This window comes from Amblyomma maculatum, chromosome 4 (genome assembly GCF_055883805.1).
Source record: "Amblyomma maculatum isolate TAMU_Amacu chromosome 4, ASM5588380v1, whole genome shotgun sequence".
Classification (NCBI taxonomy): domain Eukaryota; kingdom Metazoa; phylum Arthropoda; class Arachnida; order Ixodida; family Ixodidae; genus Amblyomma; species Amblyomma maculatum.
The window spans coordinates 89,741,967-89,766,764 of NC_139347.1; the positions used below are offsets into that span (position 1 = coordinate 89,741,967).

The 24,798-nt window shown below is 44.5% G+C and overlaps 1 protein-coding gene across 2 annotated transcripts in view; it reads right to left on the reverse strand.

Moving 5' to 3' along the window:
- The window catches only part of Nup98-96 (nuclear pore complex protein Nup98-96), a 127,853-nt gene that overhangs the window by 18,658 nt on the left and 84,397 nt on the right, over positions 1-24,798 (reverse strand). For both annotated transcript variants that reach the window (XM_084602149.1, XM_084602148.1), the window contains exons 21-30: positions 23,733-23,879; positions 17,882-17,998; positions 16,651-17,103; positions 12,460-12,593; positions 11,728-11,872; positions 8,377-8,478; positions 5,405-5,517; positions 4,395-4,574; positions 1,432-1,574; positions 709-772 (exon numbers count right to left, since the gene is read on the reverse strand). In XM_084602149.1, coding sequence (XP_084458275.1) covers positions 709-772; positions 1,432-1,574; positions 4,395-4,574; positions 5,405-5,517; positions 8,377-8,478; positions 11,728-11,872; positions 12,460-12,593; positions 16,651-17,103; positions 17,882-17,998; positions 23,733-23,879 — 1,598 coding nt within the window. The remainder of the gene's footprint in view (positions 1-708; positions 773-1,431; positions 1,575-4,394; positions 4,575-5,404; positions 5,518-8,376; positions 8,479-11,727; positions 11,873-12,459; positions 12,594-16,650; positions 17,104-17,881; positions 17,999-23,732; positions 23,880-24,798) is intronic.

Consider the following 24,798-nt stretch of genomic DNA (forward strand, 5'->3'; position numbering starts at 1 on the left):
ATGAAACCTGGTGGTTTTTCATTTGTTAATGTCATGAGCCTGTCCTGAGAATTTCATCATGATAACTTGAGAAACAAAAAAGTTATTGTTCTCTCAACCTTTGAGAGCAGTTTTCTCAGAATCAATTTTTTGCATGGTGTGGCTGCTAAGGAAAGTCATATCTCAAGAACCGCTTATTCATGAGGTTTTTTTTGTTACATCTTTAAGTAAATTTCTGAGGGCAAGACAATTCGGGTTTTTTTCAAAATATTTCATGTGTAATTAGGGGCAGTCAATTAAAATATTGTCAGGTGTAAATTTTAACACTAAATTTGGGGCTGTACTAAAATTTTTCAGAGAGAAAATTTGGAAAAGGAAATTGTCTTGCCCTGGGGAAACTATCTAGGAATGACCATAAAAAATTTCACACTGCTAGCACATTTTGCGAATTCTCCAGGCCTGCCCCTAGGGACCTATGTAAACTACCTCGATATACTCCTCTAACTTGAAAACCGCCATGAAACTTGGTAGTTTTTCAAATGTGTGTACTATGAGCATACCCTAAAAATTTCATTCATTTCATTTCTCAAGAAATAAAAAAGTTTATGCTCAAGGGTAGCCTCCCCCCTTAAGCAGCCCAAGGATCCAAGTTTTCCTATTCGCGTGGCACTGCAAACAAACTTCTAAGCATGGGCCTGCAAAACACAATCCTTTTCAAATTATCCTTACCTCAAAAGCAGCTTTATATGCAACCACAGCGTCAGTGATGCTGCCAGTTGGCGAACAGTGGTACCTGCAACAAAGAAGTCCGAGAACAACAAAATGACCTCAAACATGAGGAAGCAGACTGGAAGACAAAGATGTTTTATTTGCACTTTGAAGTAGGGTCTCATTTTAAAACTTCTTTTATTATTGTTATTTTTCTTGCTTTGCTATGAAAGCAATCTGCTAAGTGCAAGTTCGAAAGGAGCAAGGTCACAGCCAACGCAGTACATCCATCCTGAGGAAACCATATTTCTTTCCGATTCTTCATGCACTATTACCGGGAGCAGCTCGTTGGCAGAGCAGGAAATAAGGATGAAGTTTGTGGGAGAGAAAAAGAAAAAAGAAGAAGAAAGAAAAAAGAAGTTGCAACATCATACAGGGAATACCTGTCAACCATATTGGAAAAGTTGTGTGCACAGCTAAACTGGGCCTACAGTAACCATGGTAACAGCATACACAGCAAGCTTTCTTCTTCACAGAGAAGACATGAACCCAAAATAGATAATGTCATGGTTTCCGAACTGTGTAAAAATGCATAATCAAAGGCCAGAGCAAGGGTAAAGTTAAATGGCACTTACGAGACGGAATAATCTCTGTCGTTTTCACTGCACTCCGCTGGGCTAACTTTATACATTTGTCAGTGCAAGTGTGCAAGGTGGTACACAAGCAAAAGTGTGTGGCACTCACCAGAGGTGCAGCGCCAGTGCCCTCTTCCAGTCGAGGCCAGCACAGCAATTAACAGTCAGGTTATGGTCGGACGTGGGCCACACCATTAGTCCAGACAGCAAGGCGTACACCCGAATCCTTTCTGGCTTCATGTACCGGTCATGCTGCGTTGAACAATACAACAAATTGCACTATATTCTCCAAGAAGCCCCACAGCTATCACAGTCTATCCTTCACCCAAGGGGAGGAAAGTACGGTTGTACAACTACCCGAATGTTTCAAATACTGAAGTAAATAATGATATGCACAAAACTTTAGTATCTTTAAAAACTGTTAAAGTTTGAGCATGTGGAAAAATAAGAAAAACGATCCCTTTGTGAAGAAGGCCTGCCCAACAGTGTGCGCAAAGTGAAGCACTGAAGGAAATCAGGAAAAAACGTCGCTCCTACTTCAGTTTCACCTCAGATCCAGACATCCATAGTGCAGCTGTTCATCAGATAAAATTACTGTGATGCAAACAGTTTCTGAAAGTTTTTCAGCCCTATCAATAAGCTGAGCTTTCAGCTCATTCAAATTTTTTCTAGTTCCATGACGGCTGAATTAACGAGAGTTTACTGTATTCAGCAGCAATAAGACAGCTCCACCTGGTTTCATGCAGGTCCTTCCTGTAACAAAAAACTGGTATAAGAAATTCTGTATAATATTTATATTGGATTTTTCAGCGCAGTATACACTTCTGTTAAATTCTAGTTTAATTTTATTTGCAAATATCATGTCAACTGTGAAATAAACAAGATGGACAGTGTTTGCTATTTTTCAATTTTTGATTTCTTTTTTTACTCTTCAGGTATTCGATTAGATATTTGAAGGCATATTTTTTCCCATATTCTTATGTGATTTGTATATTGGCCCCATGCTAATTAGGAGGCAAAGCCAAAATGTGAAAAAGCGAACTGCACTGCACCTTTCGTAGGAGGGCTCGACTAAGAAGATAAAAAATATAAGAATACAGAACCACAATCCTGGCCTAGGCAAGCACTTGTAGGCAGTGGCTGCAAAGTTAACGATATGATACGATTGACACTCTTTAACAACTTAAATTAAATGATTACTGTTGGTTACTGCAGGCATCTGTATGAGAAAGTTGGGACCCTGGAGTGCTCCGCTACGAGCACATAGGCTTTTCATCAAAGAGAACCGCCATTATATTGCCACAGCGGCCCACCTTCGTGTGCTTCACTGCTACCATTTCACATGTCAGAATGACACACTTTGCTTCGTCAGCAACTCATGTATTACTGGCTTGAGAGTTACAGACAAAAAACTGACAAAAGCAAACTTTAAAGCAATTTCTACCTTGCCCTTTTTTTCAATAGATTCAATGAATTCTGCAAACCAACTTTTTGCTTTTGAACTTAATTCAACTGGTCATTTCCATTTCTGCTTTTGCGGCTGTAAACTATCTGCTTCATTTCGAAAGCATTCACACAAAATATCTACTTGGTTCGTATACACTTTTCACTAAATGTAGGCATATTCCTGGGAGTTTCTTCTTGCCGTCCCAAGCATAAAACAGCTGATGCAAGCGTGCAATTTGAGTACAAACATGCATCATTAAACTACAGTATAATTTTGTCAATTCAAAATGCCTGTGACTAAGAAATATTCAAAATGGCGATATATGGTGTTTAACTTTACTGTCTGCGCCTATTCACATCGATAACCCGCTATCGATTATTTCATTATTAGAATTTTCCCGCTATCGAAGTGCTCCTTGACAAGCGGCGGCATCCAGTGAGAAATACAAAAACCCTTTTTCCAATTTCGCTTTTGGTTTTGTTTTTTCCGTTGTGCCGCGCCCCTGCAGCTGGTCTCCGGATTCAGGTGATTAGAGCTCCTTGTTTACATCATGATGTTGCCACCAAGCTGCCGCTGCTCGGAAACGGTGCATTTCCACGGAAATCGACGCATCTAAGAGCTCATTTTTGGACGTGGACATCAGTAGTGATGATTCTGAAGATGACATCAGCTCTTCAGACTTCAGCACCGACATCAAAACTCCGCCAAACCAACCCGGGTCGTCAACAGCCATGCTCCGATAAGTTTCGCTTCCGCCCCCCGAAAAGTTCCCCTTTTGCTGCGTGTTGATCGGAAGAGATCAGTGTTTTGAAGGTCACAACTATTACCTGCAGGGTGTCGAGATCTTTCGGGTGGGATTACTTGCTGCCGCCAGCGCACAGAATCGTGTTTTCCACTAGAAGAAAGCCAGGGGTCGACCTCAACGTAGTCACCCTCGACTACTGTTTTCTTTTCCAACTCTCCAAATATGTACTGTATACAGAAAGCTAGAATTTGCTAGAATGTTACACTGGACTGTTTTAAAAGGGTTCATGTTGAAATTTTTTATTGTTTTAATTGTGTGAAGAACCTGATGTTCTTGTGCGTTTTTTTTTTTACCTAAAAATTTTTCTGATAAAGGTTTTTTTTTTATTTACTAACGCAATAAAAATGTTATTTGTGACTAATACCATTGTGAAGTTGGGAATTGAAGAGAATTTCCTCTTCTACAATGATACCATACACACCTGTACCAAGCAAGTTTAAAAAAAAAAGTTTTGATGACACCACCCAAAAACCACTACTTTTCCCATGGACAGGAAAGTGTCAAGGTCTCGAAGAAACTTGGCTGTGAGGGATGCCATAATAAAGGGCTTTAGATTAATTTTGACTCCCCCGGAATCCTTAACATGCACCAATATCATATAACACCGTGCTTCACTTTCATTGAAATTCTTTTGCTGCAGCCAGGTTTGAACCCGGGTACTACATACAGCTCAGTGGTCGACTGCAACCTAACAACCAATCACCATAGCGGGTCGCAAATTACAAGTTTATTAGCTGGGAGAAAAAATAACAGGCAAAAATATAAAAAGAAACAGAAAAAAAAACTTTAATCTTGCAGTTGCGTTCATCATCTCACAAACCTTGAACTTCTTCCAGTGGTCGAGCTGCTTCTGCAGCATGGCCCTGGAGACTGGGTTAGAGCCCCCTTGAGAAAGCAGCAGGCCTAAACGGAAGTCACGTGACCGCTGGGCCACAGCACACGCCCTGGCAATATCGTGGCCACTCAGGTAAGCCAGCATCACCTGCAGCTCCTTGTCATTCTGTCCAAAGAGCACAGCTTGATTACTCGCAAGGAAGTGACCACCTCTTTCCCTTCACAAACATAAAGTGCCTCCAGCACTCGGAGGCTTAACCATGCAAGGCGCTTTCTCAAGCTTTTCCAGTTTACGGGTGTATTGTGTTTCTAGGACCTCCCTTGATATGTACTGTTAGAAATTTAAAAAAAATGACTCTGAAATAATTTTAAAGCCGCACAAAAACCGAATTCTTAAACCGTAAAATTGTAACTGCTGAGGCTCCTTGGAGTGACGTCATCTGTGACATCACGGGTTGGTTCGCCATGCTGCGCAGGTCCCTCGATGTCAGAAGAGTTTGCCGAAATGACTGAAAGAGCACAGAGCAGTTTTCCAGAGACCAGTGAGCCTTCAGGAAATGATTCCTTAAACAATTCTGAGCGGATGAGCCGCCCCCTACATGCACAACTCACAGATGCAACAGCCAGCGAGGTTGCATGATGAGCCATGTTGCCTGAAAGCTAGATGCAATGTGTTCAACTCAGAGATGTATGTATTCATCATTTCGTGTAAATGTATTTTTTATATGACCGTAGCAACAAAAGATAAAGGGGTACTCATGCTTACAGCTGCTACTGCTGCCTTCAAGCAGTTGCAGAAGCCATAACTGATGCACCTGCTACACTATCTGACAACGGTAACGCAAGCCTATCGACGAGACGGCATCAGCTGCTCTACCTTTCTTGTAGCCTATATGGGCGGGAAAAAAGAACAGTGGCAACCATGCAGCATCAAAGCACACCGCCACTGCCTTCATCCTCAGGTGGTTCGTACTGGGTAATTTGACGCCAGCTCACCTCCCTTTGAAGCTCTGCAATCTCTTCCTCGATGATTGGCTTTGTAGTGTCAACGAGCCAGTCTGACAGCGCTTCTTTGCGAGCCTTTGCATAGGCGTAACTGTTGATGTCATCTGCCAAAAACAGGACCCCAGCATAAGTGTTAAGGAATGCGACAGAAAGAAAGAGTATAAGCTGTGGCTTGTGAAAAGAATAAAGAAGATGGCAGTTTAGTATTTTATCACGTCCTACAGGGATCGAAATTATTAGTTTTGGTGCTTATCGAGGGTGTACAAATATCCAAAACTGTAGGCGGAACTTAAAATTCTACATAATGATCTAGTGGCCAAGAATAAGAGTGTTTCACTTTTAGAAACAGCAGCACCACTTTTCCCACTTAAGGGGGGACGAGGGTCTTAAAACTAACTTTTTTAGTTATGGCTAGAATCTCACGAAACTTTGCACACAGATGTGGTTTTCTCTCCTGATTTCAAAAATGTAATTATAATTGAGCTGGTGGTATTAGATCAAAAGTTATCTAACAAAGTCCAGAGCATAATTAGTTAATTTCTTACGCAGCTTTAATGAACTTTCTCATTGCATTTCGTTGATTTTAATTACATAGATTGATAGCCAAAGTCTTCCCATACCCGATGACATCCTTCGTTTTCCTCAAAAAGGCATGTCATTCTCACATACTATGGTGAGAGTAAAAGGCTGCATTATTTGAAACGAACTCATTAAGCTAATCTCAAATTGACATTTATCCATTGCCTAAACTAAAAAACTAAAAATGTCATCGGGTACTTCATTTCTCTCTGAAGAAAACGGTACCAAAGTTATTTGTGTGAACTAAAAAGAAGTTATCAAAACCCTGCGTAAGACTGTAGAGATCGACCAAAAATATGAAACTGAGAAAACGGCATTTGAAGTTTGACCACATATTATAACTTGAACAATCAGTAGCCTCACTGTGATATTTCTCACCAAAAATGTCATGCTCTTCCCATTTCCAAAACTGTCTTTGGATTTTGATTATGTCAAATAAAACTAAAACTATCACCATTACCCATGGCCAAGGTAGTGTATGCCATTAGGAAATCAGCAAAATTTTTTGACATGCAATAATATTTTAATGGCAATTTGAAAAAATATCGATAGAGTGATGTAAGTGTTGGATCACTCCCTGATCTTTTCAATATGACTGCAGTGGTGCTAAATTTGTCATTGTCACTCAGCGACAATGTACAGAAAAAGCACAGTAAGGCTGAGTGCAGTGTCCAGAAACAGCACTGAGAAAAACGTATTTGCATTTTGAGACAACCTTTAACTTTTGCTACACTGCAGCTATGGTAATATAAATGGAATCGTTGTGAGGCTTTGTTCTTTATGAGGAAGGCTATACACTAAACATATAACAGTACCCTCCCCAAATACTGGTAAAAGCTTGCCACAAAGTCTAAATATACCGCCACTAGAACCAGCGGGAGAAGCATTATTTACAACTTCATATGCCTGTGGCAGTGCCCTTCAAGGCAAACAGATACTCAAAATTACGATAAAACGGTCTTGCAATATTAATAAACCTGCACAAAGTTTAAGGCTAAAGCACCAGCGGCATACTGGAATGACCTAATAAATTGGCTAATGTTGCAGAATGAAACTTTGCTACTTTGCTGTACAGCGCATGCAGGGCCGCACGCGGAGTCCCTTGCTGGAGCTAAAGCTCGAACTTTCACACCCCTTGAGCGCAGCGACGCAATTACTTAGACAATCTGGAAAAAAAAAAAGAAAAAAAAAAAAAAAGAAACCGTCCGCGGAAAATGAACGCGGGCAACGGCGCGATGTCAGGCTCGCCTGTCGTCTGAAGCGACGCGATAAAAAAGCAACGAAGTGGTAGCGTCGGTGAGGACCATGAGTATCAGCTGAACAGTTCAATCTATCGATGCTATCTATCGATGCCTCTGAACCGCTCGCAAACGATTATACGCCGTCGGACGTGCTGCAGCTAGGTCGAGAACACGCCGCGCGACCCTGGCAGCGCGCCGCCGCAGTCGTTCTTCGACGCGCACTCGCTAGGCGCTTCCGTTTTCAATACACTCCTGATACGGCTAAGTCTACCGAGCTACGTTTAAAGACCAGCACCGGCTGCTGGAACGACTGATAACGATCGCGAAAGCGCATCATAAACGAGCGAAGCAGCAGCCGCGACAAAGAACGTTACAAAAAAAAAAAAAAAAAAATGGCGTCAGTCGCGCTGGCCAATGGGAAGCGCGAGACGAGGGGCTCGCTTCGCGAGCGCGCGCTCCAGCCAATCAGCGGACCGGAAACGGCTTTCGGAAAACCCGTGACGGTGGTCGTTCTGTTTGAACGACGTCATTTGGAGATGTCGCAAAATGCGCACAAAGAAACAAGCTTCAAAACAAGTCCAAGAGGGCGGCGGCCAGACGGCTGCTTCACCCGCGGCGCGCGCGGGAAGTTCGAACAATTTTCACCCCTTTTTTGGCCATTTCGAGGCTCCCGTGGCGTTTTAAAAGTCGATTTTACCGTATTTCCCGATCGAATTCAGTGTTGATATTTTGAAGGCTAGTGCTCAAAGGTACAGACATTCCGAAAATGCATTTTTCTCAAAATCAATTTTTCGGCCCTTTTTGACCAGTTTAAGACCCGCGTCCCCCCTTAATGGTAAAACTTCCTCCACCTCTGCTCCCTTTGCAACAGATTGCCGTGTATGGCAGAGTGTGGGAGTGGAGGGCCAAAGAAAGCAGTCCTTGCTTCCATTGAGCATGACACTGTAAAATATGGGAGAATGAAACGAGACTAATCGATCGCAACTAGAAACCAAACTCATAGAGGACACTGCTACACTTCTTCCACCACAACTGCACCAATTTTCGGCCAAGCTTAATACTATCGAAAATGCTTTACACAATGAATTCATCATTACACACCAGCGCCCGACACGGAATACCCAGTGTGGTGTTGACACTCACCATTATCAGGGTCGCAGCCGGGCGCACGGCCCCACAGCGCAATGCAAAGACCCAGGATGACATGAAACTGCCGCATCATTGCCCAGTCAACATGGCCTGGTCCTGAACAGCAAAGGAAAAAAATTATGATCTGAACTGCCCGATTCTGACGAATGTAACTGTCAGATGAGCTCCGAAGGCACTCTCAACATTTTTTCTCACAAAATTATAGTCCACCTTTGCGTTGCCTTTCGTGCAGAAGTGATTTAGTAACACATCTAGTACACTGACAACAATGGCGAACCAAGATCACTTCCTCATTGCTTCTTGATGCTTCACCTCTTTACACTGTTGCACTGTGGAAAAGCCATCGCAATAGCCGACTGTCACCCCTACCTTGCAGCAATGCTCTTCACGCTGCGTTCCCCAGGACCAGCAAGTTCGTCAGCAATGAGAAGCATGATTGTCAGCAATGAAATTAAGCGCATGGTTTTAGTTATCAACTGTTTCACCCCCATGCCCCTAAGGCACAGCGAAAAAGCTGGTGCATTCCACTTCATGTCGTGACTGTCATTGGTGCTTCGCCCCTTTGCACCGATGCATTGCAGAGAAGTCAGCAGAGAGGGTGAGCGCCGCTGCTGTTTAGCACTTCATGTTTGCACGCGCCCAGGTTTGTCCCACTTGAATTTCGAATGTAGTAGGCAGGAAACCGCGTTATCGGGAACATATCGGGAGAAAAGCAGTGTAACTAAAGGGGACATTTTTGCTGCCATGGTTCTGAGTGTATGAACTAGAAATGTGACAAGGTTCTACAGTATATACCAATTTACAGGCAGGTGTAAGTTTATCACCTCATAAAAGAGGTGTAAATACAGTCAAACCCGGTTATAACGAACAGCGTGACTTTCCGAGATTTGTTCGATATATCAAATATTTCTTTATAGCCGAACCCGCTTTTAGCGAATTTCAGCACCTAGTTCGCTATACAGGATATCGCGAAGTCGGCAAAAACGTGCTAATAAAAGTAATGCCACGGCACTCACCATGCATAATCTGCTCCAAAAGCAATTTATTCAGCAATCTGCATTCACTTGCAAAAGGCGGTTATTTTAGATTGCACAGAGCGCCTAGCAACATCAACTTGAATTGCATTTTCAAGACGTGATAAAATGTCAACCAACTCAAGTCCGTTTCCTTTTATGTCGGCACAGTAGCGGCCACAGCACATCTGTTGCAGAAAGTGCTTCAGCAAAAGTAGGGCGAGGGCGGTCGTCTTCCGGCGGTGGCTCATCGTCTTCCATGTTTTCGGGCGCCAGCACATCAGCAACGATTTCTGAATCCAGCGGGCTTGCCGTCACGGCTACCTCATTATCCACCGCCACAAAATCTTCCAAGCAGACTTCTTTTGGCACCGCGTCATGAACGCGGGCAAGTTCTTCCCAAAGAGTGGCCAACTCTTCATCGTCTTCAGCTGCACTCGCGGCGCTGGTAGCTTCGGCATCCGTCTGGCAGAGTCCGGCATGCCGAAAACAGTTCTTGACTGTGTCGCGTGTGACGTCTTGCCAGGCGCGGTTCATCATCTGGATTGTGCCTAACAGGTTTATCTGCACATCTTCATTCATCCGCAGTTTCACGAGGAGTCGTTCAACTATGCGCTTTCTGTATCCTTGCTTGAATGCACGTATAATCCCCTGATCTAGAGGCTGCAACACTGCAGTCGCGTTTGGCGGCAGAAAACAGAGTTCAATGTTCCTGAGTGAGATGCCACAATGGTGGGCCGAACAGTTGTCCAGCAGCAAGCAAATCTTGCGTCCGCTCAGCGCAAGCTCATCGTCCCAGTCACGCAGCCACAACTCGAACAATGCCCTGGTCATCCAGGCTTTGCTGTTGGAGAGGTACGTGACCGGCAGCGAAGCACATCCCCGAAGGCACATTTGCGACTTGAACTTCCCAATGACAAGTGGGCCCAACTTAGATAAGCCGTCCATGTTCGCCATAAGAAGTACAGTCACACGTGCTTTGTTAAGTTTGCCGCCATGGCACTTCTCATTTTTAAGTGCCAGGGTTCTACTAGGCAGCATCTGCCAGAACAAGGCGGTCTCATCCGTGTTAAATATGTCGCACGGCTTGTACTTCTTTTTTACTTCATTCCAAACGTCATCTATCCATTTGTTGGCACTGTCCATGTCAACTGCCTGCCTCTCTCCAGCAACCACCTTTCCTGTTATGGCATAGCGGTCCTTAAATCTCTGCAGCCATCCACTGCCCCCCACAAATCCTTCAACATTCAAAACGCAGGCGAAATCTCTTGTCTTTTGTTGCAGCATGGGGCCACTGACAGGAAGATTCCGTGCACGCACATCCACGAACCATGCATACAAGGATTTTAGTTCGTCGTAGGCTGGCTTCCGGATGCGTCGGCCGTCAGCATTCAGTCGTACGCGAGCATTTTCCCGAATGGCAGCTTTGTTTTTGAGTATCGTGCTCAGCGTGCTCTTCACGATCCCGTAGTGCGCAGCGACATCCGATTTTTTTTCTCCACGCTCGACACGGAGAAGAATCTCCACTTTGTCGCAAAGCGGCAGACCTTGCCGCTTCTTCGTCGTCATTCTGAAGCACCGAACGCACGAACACCGCAGGTACTACGCTTGTTCGGATTCTTGAGCGCACTTGTACACCACAGCAACACACGACGCGACGACAAAGAAAGTATGGAAGAGATCGTAGAGCACACATGCACAGCAACACACGCGACGACAAAGAAAGTATGGAGGATAAAAAAAAGGAGGAGTGCGGTTGATAGGCTCTCCTCTCCCGCGTCCTGAAACCAGCTCTGTCCGGTTTCTCTTCGTTCACGATTGGCCTGGAGCAGCAAGCACGTAGCTTGATCATGTGGTAAGCAGTTGCCGATAGGAGCACACCCTCAAAAAACTTGGCATTGAGGAGAAAGAGATCGGGGGAGGCTGCGCCGAGGCAGCAGAGAAGGGCTGAGGGGCTGCTCGGCGTAGCTCGGCTGGTACGGCGCTTGCCCTTTCTCAATTCGTGCTCTCCAAAGCAATCCCTCGCCCCTGAGGAGACAGTTGAATGCGCTGAATACCCCTTTCCTCCCATTTCCAACAAGAATCGCTTCTCTCTCCAGAGCAATTCATCGCGGTGACGCTGGCCGGCCAGCCGGCCAGCCTGGCTTCCGGTGCGCCCGCGCACGTGGGTGTTCATCAGTCACATGCACTCAAGTTCGCTATAACCAATGTACAGTTCGTTATAGAAATTACATTTGTCATGAATAATTCTAAGACAGCTTCGAGTGTTCGATATAAAGGATAATTCGCTCTAGCCGGGTTCTTTATAAACGGGTTTGACTGTAGAGCTCACCCATTTCGGACAGCAGTCTTGTAACCAGGGCATCCTGGCTGTGAAGGCAGTCGACACCAGGACTTGGAACAAAGATGGGGCTGCCTCCTTCCAGCGTGCGGTGTGAATGCTTGAGCTGCACTTCCAGCATGGCTGCCACATTCTTCTGTAAGAGGCATTAGCGGGAGCACCATCTCAGTACATTTAGAGCAAAAGTCCCCAGAAAAACTACAGAGATGACATTGATGGGCACAATTATGAGAGCAGGAACAACCTCCAAGCCTATGGGGTATTTTCAAGTCAGCATCCACATTTAGAAATGTCGGGATGTAAAAAAAACTTGTCTATTTCTTTAGCCAGGTGAAAATTGAGGTCAAGAAATATTTTGTTGTTTTCTTCTCGCATTCAAGCGAATCCCAGCACATCTAAATATCAATCAATGACTGTACTCCTACATCTGAGACATATTCCATTGACAGTTTTTGAACACAGTGACCGAACCTCCCAACCACTTCAGTCATTGCTTGATTGAGCTCCACTCTGCCAAATGCTACAGATGCTCAGTTTATAGAAGAACCACTTAATTAATGAGCTAGTGGCCCCAGGTACAGGGCCTAGGTTAAGAAGACAGTTTCCTCAAAACACAGATTTGATGAAGTTGATAAAGGTGTACAGCTTCAATTCATAGCAGTTTGGCTATGCTTGGATGAGTGTTAACTGGCAAGCAATAGTTTTTTTTTAAATCGCAATCACCTTTTGAACGTCGTCTGGCTTGAGCAGTTCAGGACCAACGGCCACCCTTTCCACAGAGACAGCAAACGTAGCTGACGCCTTTGGATAACGCTGACCGGCGAACAGGCCCAGCTGACCGACTGGCTCCATTGGTTCTGTGAAATTTGACAAAATAAAGCACCTGCAGCTGAAAAATACAAAACCTTGTGGCAAATGAGTAACCAATGTTAATTGCTTGGAACAAGAACAGCGCTCGGGAAGACTCTCCTGGGCGAGCCTCGGAAAAGGCACTGGCAGGACTAAGACACACTAGTGATGGCACATGAAAATGACTGTACCTCGAAGCATGACAGACAAGCTTACACAGCTTCCAATGCATTACAGGAGGCAACAGTAGCCTCGGCAAGACTGAGAACATTAACAACCACAGGTTTAATACATCTTCATCACATGGACAACCAAAGGCACACGGACAAAATAATGTCCTAATAAACAGCTGCACGTCGAGACTAAAAATAATAGCGCTAAGAACTGACAAACACGAGAGAGAACGATGAAGTATGAACAGTCTCAAACAGTATGCCCCGTCTAGCCCAAATTAAGCTGCACGTCGCAAGTGCGGTAATTTTGCTGTCAAATGCGTTGGAGGTGAAGGTGGCCATACAAAACTTTTAATGCCCAAGGAGACAACCTTTAAACCCTACAAGAAAGTCATGATCACAGATGAAAGCAAATGACAAAAAAAAGAAAACCTAAACAGGTGACAATGCTGAAGAACATTTAAATTACAGTGAATCCTTGTTATGGCATGTTTGTTTTGATACAGTTAAAATTCACAATATTAAATTTCGTCAGGAACATGCACGAGAGCAGTGCACTTTAGTCCAGGAAGGAACGGGCACACGGGCAATTCTTCCTAAAGAAGAGGGGGCAGCTTTTCCAAAGCTTAAGCTCTCTGTCTTGAAGGCACTTGTGGCAATTCGACAAATTGCAAAAAAAAAAAAAAAAAAAAAAAAAGTAGATTGCATGCCAAGCGTTAGCTAGGGTGGTTTACCTGCATCGCAGCTAGGTAGTGCAAAAGATGCTACATCACAGCAAAAGCTATTGCCATTTTCACCACCCCCATGTCAGCCAACGTAACTTGTGTGCACGGCGGTTGCCACAACAAGGATACAACCACCTGCGCCGCTGCTTTCCAGACACCATCGACTGGTGCAAGAGGCACAAAATTTCACTGGGCTTTGATCCGCAAAAGAAATCAGGATGTTAGCTTATATCATTTTTTCGCAGCAACTACAAATTATAGACTTTAGCTTATAACTTACCCCACACATTAAATAAATTTCAAAACACCACTGACTATAAAAGAAGGGAACTACGAAATTACTTATGTACTGTAATATCATTCTCATTAGTTATCTGTTTGTTTGCTTTCTTTGTTTACCTTTGCATCCAACTTTAAAGTGTCCATTTCATTTTAAAAATATAGTTGCTTGCATACGTTTTCTGTGTAATTAGAGATTTCTTATCTTGCGTAGTTTACCACAGCCTCGTTTTGTGCTTTGCATTTTCATAGTTTATGACATTATCCCCAGTGTTGACTGTTAGTTTATGTAATTAGTTGTTGCATGGCGCAGCCATGCCTTTTGATGGTTCCCTGGACCCTGTCATGCTGCGTGAGCAGCTTTTATCCAGGAAGCTATGCAAAAATGTCGGGTAAATAAACTGAATTAAATTCAAATGCTGCTAATCTCCACCCACCTCTCACCCCTATGGACGAGAGAACAAATGACCAGCTTCACATTATCCATGTGCTCCTGTGCTACATCGCCACTACATGAGATATTATTGGTTAGACGCTTGTTCGTGTAGTGTAATTATACTACACACAAGATTGAAGTTTTTACGATGCATGAGTACAAGAAAATGTTGGCATTTGTTTACCTCCTAGTTTTGCTCTGTTTTTATAAGCTGCAAATTAACGAGGGTTGGCTTCATGTCAAGCATTATCAGTTGTACATCTGTACATGATTTGTTCTAAAGAAACTCGATTGGTCAGAAGGCTCACTACACTGTGCCATGCTTACCATAAGCAGCAAATTACAATATTCTCCCCACCCTGATATCAATTAGGAAGAAAGAACAAAGAAAGAAAATTGTGCTCTAAAGGGGTAGGCTCGCACCAAATTTTTCATAGTGCATTTCTGCTTTGCATATACAGTAAAAGCTCATTAATTCGAACTTCACGGGACCGGGAAAAATGTTCGAATTATCCGATGTTCGAATTATCGAATGGCCTCGAAAAAACTGGCCAAAACCGTCTGTACTACGGTAAATGTACCGTATTTAGTCGCGTAACGAACTCTCTCGCATAATGAACCCACCCAGCCCCGATTTGTGCCTACGAATCTGAAAGAAAAAAAAAATAATAATAAAGGCGCCAGTCGTTAGCGCGTCCCTCTGTTTCGCGCCTTCACGGTCCACAACGCATTTCTTGGCAGTGCGTCAAGATGCTGCGCGGCGATAACGGCGTGTTTATCTTTTGACTTTAGCTCCCGCAGGGAGGGAAGCGAACTTGGCAAAGTGCCAGCGCTTATCCGGTTGTGCAAGCCTCCTTTTCAGTACGTTCGCTTTATCATGCTATGAGGACTTGGGCGGGCGCCCCGTCTACTGCCACTCTAATCATCGGAGCGAACGGTGCTAAAAGCTGGCGTCATGATCGCGGCTGACTCGCGTGCTTCCGTTGACGACTGATGGGTGGAAGGATGGATGGCTATCGCAAAAAAAAAAAAAAGTTTAACCCATAGTGCCCGTCCGAGATCATAGCCTTTTATGGGCATTGGCTGGGACCGCGCCGACAGTACTTATCCCTATTTCCAAATTAACAGGGTTGGAATTAACGAGTATTTAGTTGCGAGCTACGGAGGTTGCGCAGAAGCGAGAGCAGGCAGCTGCCGCCGCGCGGCCATGCACTGACCTTGCCGCGGCCGCGTCCCCTCCCTTCAACGCCGCCGGCCGCCACGCCGGTCATGGCGCCATTTAAGTTTTACCCACACTTCCATGGTTTTACTTGATTCCTTATTCTGTCCCCGTTTTGGACGTGCGCAGCCTCTAATTATGCCTGCGGATCACGGAGGTGTTTCTTTACCCCCCCCCCCCCTTTTTTTTTTTTTTGCCGCGTGATGTGCGCCAAGCCGCCCAGACGCGGCGGCGCGTAGTTCGAATTATCCGTAGCAAAACCGACCCGCGTTCGAATTAACGGGCTTTTTTATACACAGATCTCTATGGAGCTTGGCCGGACCAAGTAGTGTAGTTCGAATTATCCGAAAATTCGAATTACCGAGGTTCGAATTAACGAGCTTTCACTGTATATGCAAAATATTATTTAACATACATCACGGTGCAAAATTGGGTTATGTTCAGTAAAAGATTTGTTATCTCTTCTGCTACACACTCTCGGTTTGGTTCCAGGTTGATGAACAATTATTGCGACGTCACAAGTGATGATCATGAGACCCCGTGAGCTCCCTCCCGAAAACTGCAATATAACAGCATTTTGTCCAGTCGCTCTCATTCTGGCTTCTAAAGAAGCTTTACGAAGTGTTTCCCTCAATGAAAGTACAAAGCAGCGAATATACTGAGCTTTTGTATGCTTCATATGATTTCATGCTAGCTTGTGACGTCAGGACCTTCATTTAGCAACCTGAAACCGAAACTGGAATAGAGAATTAAATAATTTCAATTAGAAATTAATCATTGTGTTGGCGAATTCAATGTGGTGAGCCATGTTTACTAATTTCCTACACACAATTCAATGGCAAAACTGAACTAGTAAAAACTTTTTCTGCATCTTTTCGGCAACTCCAGACACGTCTCGAGCATGTAAAGTTTCTGATCAAAATATATCCTGTAGTGTCTCCTCTCTTTATTATTACGAAACGTTTTTTTTTCTTTTAATCTCACAGCAGCAATTACAGCAGACTAAAACTCTGTTTTCTCAGTTTTAAGGCCACAGGCATCGCATGACACAATATCGCAAACATTTCAAAAACTCTTGCGTGCATAACGAACAGCTGAATTACCAAAGCGAAAATGCCTCGGTTAATGCGTCTCAGGCGATAAGGCTGAAAATATCCACTCAGAAAGTAGGCAGCTTGTACGAACAATATTCAAGGCCAGCCATTGAAAAAAAAAAAAACAGAAAAAGCGCACCATCTTCTGGAGCAGTGTTGAAGGCCTTGCCCAGGTGAACCAAAGTCCACCGTGGCCCCCAGCCACACCGGAAACGGTAGCCGGCTGCACAGGAGGCGTCCGCCAGCATGTGCTGGTACTCGTAGAACAGGGACTGAGCCAAGGGCACAGGCTCAATGTCTATGGGGACTACCATGGATTCCGCCAGTGGGCGACTCGGGGCCACTGCTGACGACATCTCTGTAGCATAGTGCGGAGGGGAGTGGAAGGCAGACACGCTGCCATCCGCCAGACGGTCACCAAGCATAGGCAGCGCAGATGTCCCAGTTACACCCCCGGTTCGCCGGACTGCACTGGCAACGTCCATTGTTGGTGGTGTAGCGCCAAACAGGATGTGGGAGGGGGGATACTCGGATAAGGCCCGGCCCACTGCAGTGGGCTGGCGATGAGGCGCCCCAGAGGGTGTATGTACGGCTGCAATGCACACAGGGAAGAATTTCACTTATATATATGGAAGGAAGGAAGCAACACACAAGGCAAATGCAACACCAAGTTCCATCCGAAAGATCGTTTGAAAAAAATTGCGTGTGATCATTAAAAAATAAAGGATAGTCGAATACAGACAGCAATATGCAATATCCGTGTTCAACTACAAAAAAATCCCCAAAATATATTGCCATTCTTGGTTTGGTGTGGCTTATGGGGCTTACGTCCCAAAGCAACTCAGGCTATGAGAGGTGCCCTAGTTAAGGGCTCCGAAAATTTCGACCACCTAGGGTTCTTTAATGCGCACTAACATCGCACAGTACATGAGTGCCTTGCTTTTCGCCGCCATCGAAAAATGGCCACCAAGGCAGGGATTCAATTCCACAACTTTGGGCACAGCAGTAGAGTGCCCTACCACTGGAGCCATTACCATTCTCTTTCCAGATGCACATACAATACAGGAATATGAAAAACAGCACTCAATATTTACAGGTTATAGTAGATCATCTATGGCTACTAAAAATGGCGCACCAGCAGAGAATGCTCCATTTTAGAAAACGTGCAATAACCCCCCTCTCTTTCAGCTACATACTTCCACTGTCCTACAACCAGCTTTACAACATATATGAGTTTCTAACATCTACAGAGACTTGGGTTATCCCAGAGCACAGCATGAGCACTTCCAAACAGCTCCTACACAATGGGTCACTGAATGCACAGCAAACATACCGCCTACTCAAACGTAGATGCAAAAAGGGTGAGCTACCTTTGGAATGTGCAGATGCGGACAGCCTGGCATCATCCCTGCGAAAGGCTTGGGGACTCTGGTATGAACCGCTGCTCACCAGAGCTCTCTTAAGACGAGGGTGAGTGCAGGCCATTTCTGTGTTCGTGGGAAGGGCAGAATGAGTGACATGTTACAGCCCACCAAATAGTGGACGCTACTCATTCACCCCTTCACTAAAGGGAGGGACAGAGTCCTGCCCTCTACGCAGTACTTTCACACGAGGTTATTGTCGTCACCGTCTGCACACTGAAGCAAGCAGGCAGACATGACCAAAGAGCCACAGTAAACCCTTGCCAATTACAACATACAGGGCTGGAAAAAGAAAACATGCAAGTTATTCTAAGTTTGAATCACTGAAAAAAACTCCCAGAAAACTGCATCATGGCACGTTTATTTGGCAGAAAACTCTGCAATGTTTGCCTGCTAGGAGCCAAACTGCACAGCAATGTCAGTTCTGTGATGCACTTCATACGCAGTCAGGGGCTCGAAGCAAGAGTGCTCAAAAGTGAAGCAGCGCCGCCTCCCAGTGACAAGTGTGCTCCTTCCACACAGGTGGCAAACAGCACGTGACGCACATTTTCAGCACAGAGGAAGAACACAAGGACCAAGCGGGCAGAAGCAAGGGAAGCGTACAGTGGTGCCGGAAGAGTGTGACGGCTTCTACAAAGGAAAAGAAAAGAGTAGCGACGTGGCAATGAGCATCCAAAAAGCCATGCGGTTAGGCTCAGTTTGCCAGCTGATGCGTATGGCCCACTTTCATTAATGCTGAGCTGGTTGCAAGCTGGTGGCAAAACTATGCAGTCAGACTGCTGTGGCCTAGCAATGGGCACACTCCTACAATTTTCATGTGTGCTGTTGTGCAGCAACAATGCACGATACAATTCAGGCTTGAGGATGGATATTTTTGCGATTGCTTGTCATGCCGGTTATGCTTAGCTATGGCACCACACTTCAGTAAGTTTTCCAAATCAACCACTGCAAGCTCAGCAGTGCCAAAATAAAGAACCCTCGCTACCATAATATTTCATGATATTGGCCGAGACTGTGCCAGCAGTTCAATTGTCTGAATTTTTAAGATAAGGGAGTCGAAGCAATAAAGTTTTATTACGCTGCTCGTGAGGGCATTATAAGAATAACAAGGCAAATCTCTGTTATGTGGCCAATACAAGCAGCAACTGCGGATTGGCTGTGAGAGCAGCCCAGTGGAAAGGGGTATGCAACTAAAGTAATTTTTGGGCTCGAAGCCACTCCAAAGCAAATAACAATTTATCTCAAATGATTTCACGATGGCAGTTCGCGTGTAGTGTCAATGCTTTCGCAACCATTTATTTTTATTATGTCTTGGGCCACGTAAACACACAAAGAGACGGAAGGCAGCAATGTCCTGATCCAGAGCTAATGTTTTCTTCTGAATGTTCTAAACGCAAACACATAGAGGCACTTAACTCCCAGTTGCACTGTAATAACTCGATTTTGGCTGATTTAGAGTACAGTAAAACCCCGCTATAGTAAACCCAGATATAGTAAAAACTCGGATATAGTAAAGTGAAACTGAAGTCACAGTTCATCTTCCTAGACAACTGTACATTTTCTCCTCTTTATAGCAAAGATATTTTTGGTAAAAATCGGTTATAGTGAAGTGTGCCTGGCCATGGCGACGACTCCCACAATATGACACCGCCACCCGCGCACTACCTCGAATCGCGAGGAAAATAATTTTTTTTTGTATTTCAAAACAAAAATAACACTCGAGTGTCTTTTTAAGTTGCTTTACCACCAGGCTTAGCAGCATTCAGGAGAAGCCTACTTTACAAAGGCCTTGGAGCCGTGAGGGAAAGCATGCAGCACGTAGGAAAAAAACAAAAAATAAAGCTGTCTACAAACACGGAAAGGAGGCAGCGGTCCGTTCAGAAAATAAAGGAGAGTAAAAGTGTACTAAGAAATAGGGAAGCGGAAGAAATGGGCGAACATTCCCAGCACTGTGCAGCACAAAGCACGAGGTAGCAGAGGCAAGAAGTGGAGGTGCCGCATGTGCGGTCTTGCAGCACTTGACTGCCACGCGCATTTATCATTTACAGTGGACGCGCGCTAAACGAAACCCGCATAAACGAAAACACCTCTTAAATGAAACAATTTCAAAAAAAAGTTATTGGTTTCATACACAATCTGTGCAGAGTCGCGCTCGACAATCGAAACCCCATTCTGCTTGCAACTCGGATAAACGAAACCGAAACTGTGCATGAGTCGTCTTTGTTGATGTCGATATCCAGAATCCAAACCAATCCAGTACCTTGCACGCCTTGTTTTTTGTTGTGTGGGCGCCATTTTGCTCTGTTCCGTGACTGTGTTTCGTGACTTCTTTCTGGCGTGTAGTATGGAAGAAGCTGCTAGAAAGCGTCCCCATAATGCGTTGTCATTAAAAGCCAAAATGAAAATTCTTGGTGATGTGAAGTATGTCAAGGAGTCGAAAACTGCTTGCGCGAAAAGGCATGGCATCCCAAAGTGCACGCTTTCAAAGATTGTGAAGGACCGTGACAAGATTGAAAAAGCATACAACAGCAGCGCTTTCGCCCCCGATAGGAAAAGGATGCGTCTGGCCGAGCATGAGGACCTCGAGAAGGCACTTTTCCTGTGGTTTAAGCGTGCTCGAAGTTCTAATCTTCCAATCTTCCAGTATTTTGGAGGAGAAGGCAAGAAACATTGCACTGCAGATGGAAATTGAAGACTTCAAATTCAGCGATGGCTGGTTAAGCCGTTTCAAGAAGCGCCACGGCCTTGTTTTCCACACAATAGCAGGTGAAAGTGCCATGGTAGAGATGTTTGCTCTGACTGGCAGCAGCAAAAGCTTCAAGACCTACTTGCAATTTACGAGCCGAGTGACGTCTTCAACGTGGACGAAATGGCGCTTTTTTATAAGCTTCTGCCTAACAAGACTCTCAGCTTTAAAGGTGAGAGGTGTACGGGGGGTAAGCACAGTAAGGACTGTGTCACTGTTCTTATGGGAGCGAACATGGACGGGTCCGAGAAGTTGAAGCTTCTCGTTATCGGGAAAGCAAAGAAACCGCGAGTTTTTAAGGGTGTCAAAAATCTGCCGGTTTTATATGAAGCGAATACCAAGGCCTGGATGACGCAGGCCATTTTTGAAACCTGGCTGCGGCAGAGGGACGCAGAGTTTACTAGAAAAGGCAGAAAGGTCGTGTGTTTTGTTGACAACTGCCCCGCGCATGGTGAAGTGCGAGACCTGACTTCAATTCACCTGGAATTCCTTCCCGCAAACACGACAGCCGCACTCCAGCCTATGAACCAGGGCGTGATTCGTAATGTTAAAGTTGGTTGGTTGGTTGGTTTGTGGGGTTTAACGTCCCAAAGCAACTCAGGCTATGAGAGACGCCGTAGTGGAGGACTCCGGAAATTTCGACCACCTGGGGTTCTTTAACGTGCACTGACATCGCACAGCACACGGACGCCTTGCTTTTCGCCTCCACCGAAAAGCTGCCGCCGAGGCCGGGATTCGATCCCGCGTCCTTGGGAACAGTAGTCGAGCGTCGTAACCACTGCGCCACCCCGGCGGGTTGTAATGTTAAAGTGTTCTTCCGTTGCCATGTCCCGAAAAGGATGGTGCTGTGTTTGGACAGCGACAAATAGTACACCGTAGACCTCCTCTCTGCCATCCACATTTTGGCTCACTCGTGGGATGAAGTTACGGCAACAACAATTCAACGTTGCTTTCATTATGCGGGCTTTTCCAAAGCAGTGGCCGCTGACCAAGAAGAACCTGATGAAGTTGCTGAAGCACAAGCTGTTTTTAGTGTACTGGCTCCCAAGTGTGGCACTGTGACCATGGATGATTATGGAGCTATTGATGATGATGCTGTCACCTGCCGTGAGGACACCTTGACTGACATATTGAAGGAAGTTGACGAAGCTAACGATAATGACAGTGAAGAGGAGACCGAACATCATAACGATCAAAGCTCTCCAGTGTCGACTAATGAGGCTAGCCAAGCAGTTCAAGTACTCCAGCAGTACTTTGAGCGAGAGGGCTGCTTGGAGCACACGTGCAGCCTAGCTAAGATGAATGCCTATTTAGTGAAGCAGCGGCATGCCAACCTGAACAAACTATGTTGCACAGTTTCTTTGGGGGTCACAACCCTTAAACGAAACTGCCAATAAATGAAACAGATTTCTTTGTCCCCGTCGAGTTTTGATTAAAGGGAGTCCACTGTATTGCCCTTTAAAAGACAGAAACAGTAAAAAGTGACACCATGTTCATGCAAGACTTTGATTTTCACATGAAATCAAACTTGGTTGTATCTGTAGCCACAGTGTCCTCATGCTTAAGAGGTACTTCCACTAGATGTAAAACATTTCTGTAACAAAAAAAAAATTGCACAAGAGATGATAAGAGAGAGATGGAAGCTATTTCAGAGTGTTTTTTTTTCATTAAGCAACAAGACGTGTTCAGTAAGTGGCCATTTAACTACCAGACAGCATCTTCAGGATCATGTCATCACCAACAACTAATATAGTAAAGATTTTTGATGGTCCCAGTGACTTTACTATAAAGGGGTTCTATTGTATCTACAGCAGATAGACTGTTAGCCAGTCTGCTGAAAAGTACAAGCGAAATAAAAATTGATTAGAAATAATATGGCTGAGTAAAATGTTACCTTGAGATAAAGTGAATGAGTTTCCTTAGAATTTACAGAGCATAGTAGTGCACTAAGAGCACAAACAACAAAGAAAAGATAAACGTATAATAAATAGTTCAAGATAACTACATCTCCTCAACTGGGAGCATACCCACGTTAATGCTTTTCCTGTGCTTCTGCATACTGATTTTTCTTCACTTTGACGGTAAGAATATTTGGATATTAAGGATGCTTTCTCAACTCCATGAGATTCATATCGCCGAGATTCTACTGTACAAGCTGTCATGAAGAAGCAAAAGCTGGTTCTTTGGTTTGCCACTATTGACAGAAACCTCTGAGCAGCTCTAAAGGGTGGATGTAGGGGCTTCCCTTCGTTTTCAACCCGGCCAGAGGGTCTTGGGGCTGTGGAAGGAGGGAGGTTTTTCAAGCAGTCCGAAAACTCATCTACAGCTCTATGGGCTAGCTGGTTACTTTCATTGGAACTGAAATGCGTACAGCTGTTCCATACAAAGTAACTCAATGGGTTATGTTCCAATCATCGTAAAATATTTACATAGGGCGTTTCCAGGCATAGATTTGCTGGCCATGGCTTCAAGGCTTAGTTGTTGGCAAGGCACAATCAGCACTCAGGAACACTCGCAACAAGAAAGTAACAAAATATTCAATTATCATCTCCATTACCCTGATATAGAGAGGTGCTTCTAGTTTTAGGGCTTACTTTCACAAGTCTTGGCCACCATTGATGTCTCACAGAAACTTTGGTTTGAATTAACTTCAATTAACCTATTATAATTCATTAAATATTAAAGATATAAAGTATTAACAAACACCTACTAGCAGATCACTACTGCAGTCTTTATATGCAAGCACCCCCCCCCCCCCCCCGCTACTTCAACTCTAATAAGCTTTACCGTTCGGGACCGGTTAACTCTATGCTCTGATAAACATTTTAGGATTAAAACAATGCAGGTATCCCAGCTTGGATTTTAATTGCCTAAACTAATGGGCCACACTGTGGTAAATTGATTTGGCAATGAACCAGGTTCAATGGCTTATCGCACAGTCTTCGTTTTCACTCTTACAGCAAATGGCATGCACTCCTCTTGCTGCAATCAAGAAGCAAAGGTGCAACCATGACAAGGACTGCGAAAGAGCTCCCAAATAGCGACCGTGCTCACCGTGATCTTCCTCGTCGTCTTCCTCCCTGTCCTGGGTAAAGAAAGAGGCCTTCATGCTCTGTACAGCCTCGGGGCTCACGCCTAGTGCTTCGGCCAGCTGCTGAGTGACCGGAACCCCTGGCTTGTAGGCGGCACCGGACCCAGGAGCTGGGTTCACATCAATGCTCAAGTCAGGTTGCGCCACCATGCAATGTTTGCCGCCCCCATAAGTCACCACAATCGCTATGCTAAAAGATAGCAAGCAACAAAAAAAAAAAAATGCTCCCATCTGCGCAGCACAATTCAACCCAGCTATTAAGATTTTCACAGGAGCGCAGCAGCCAAACATATTTTAAACAAAGTCGTAGTGGTAAAGTGGACATCGGTCCATTTCAATCTAAGTGCGCGAAACATTGTATACTTTTGACTGTTGCTATTTTTCCTTTCTTTTAATTTCCTATGACTGCAGCACATTTCTCTGGAGTTGACAAGGCTTTGTGACTCTTGTGATTGTCATCGATGCCCTTTAGGCTATAGGAAACAAGAGGAAATGGCAGAAAAAAAAGCCTTGGAGTCAATCCATGCAACTGCGTTTTATAGTGTGCTATCCATATGCTGACGCAACATTGTACTTTTCTTTTTTTTCAACATAGCCAGTGTTTTCCCTCTTATGACTTATTCACCAGCTCATCAACATTTGTAGAAAATTTAAATACCCTCCTATGCACTTAAAATATAGATGTGGCATTGTTACTCTACTTTTCAGTTTTTTTTCTGCCAATTGCACTCCTCATTCAGTATCCGCAGGAGGAGTATTAAAAAAAATAAAGTGGAGAGAAATTGTTTGTTTTGCTATAGCAATGACTGGCTGAGTCTAGTTATTCAGCTAGGACAAGCTACATCAAATGTCAATATAATTACGGGGTCTCTTAGATGTCTCTCAAGAGGAGACTGGCAAAAGCCTACCCTTCATCTCCTATAATTTACCTCCCACCGTTAGTCTCTTGTCAGCATTAGTTGCAGTGCCACATATAATTGGTTTACAGGAAAGGAAAGGCGCAGTATCTATCACACTTTCTCCGGCAAG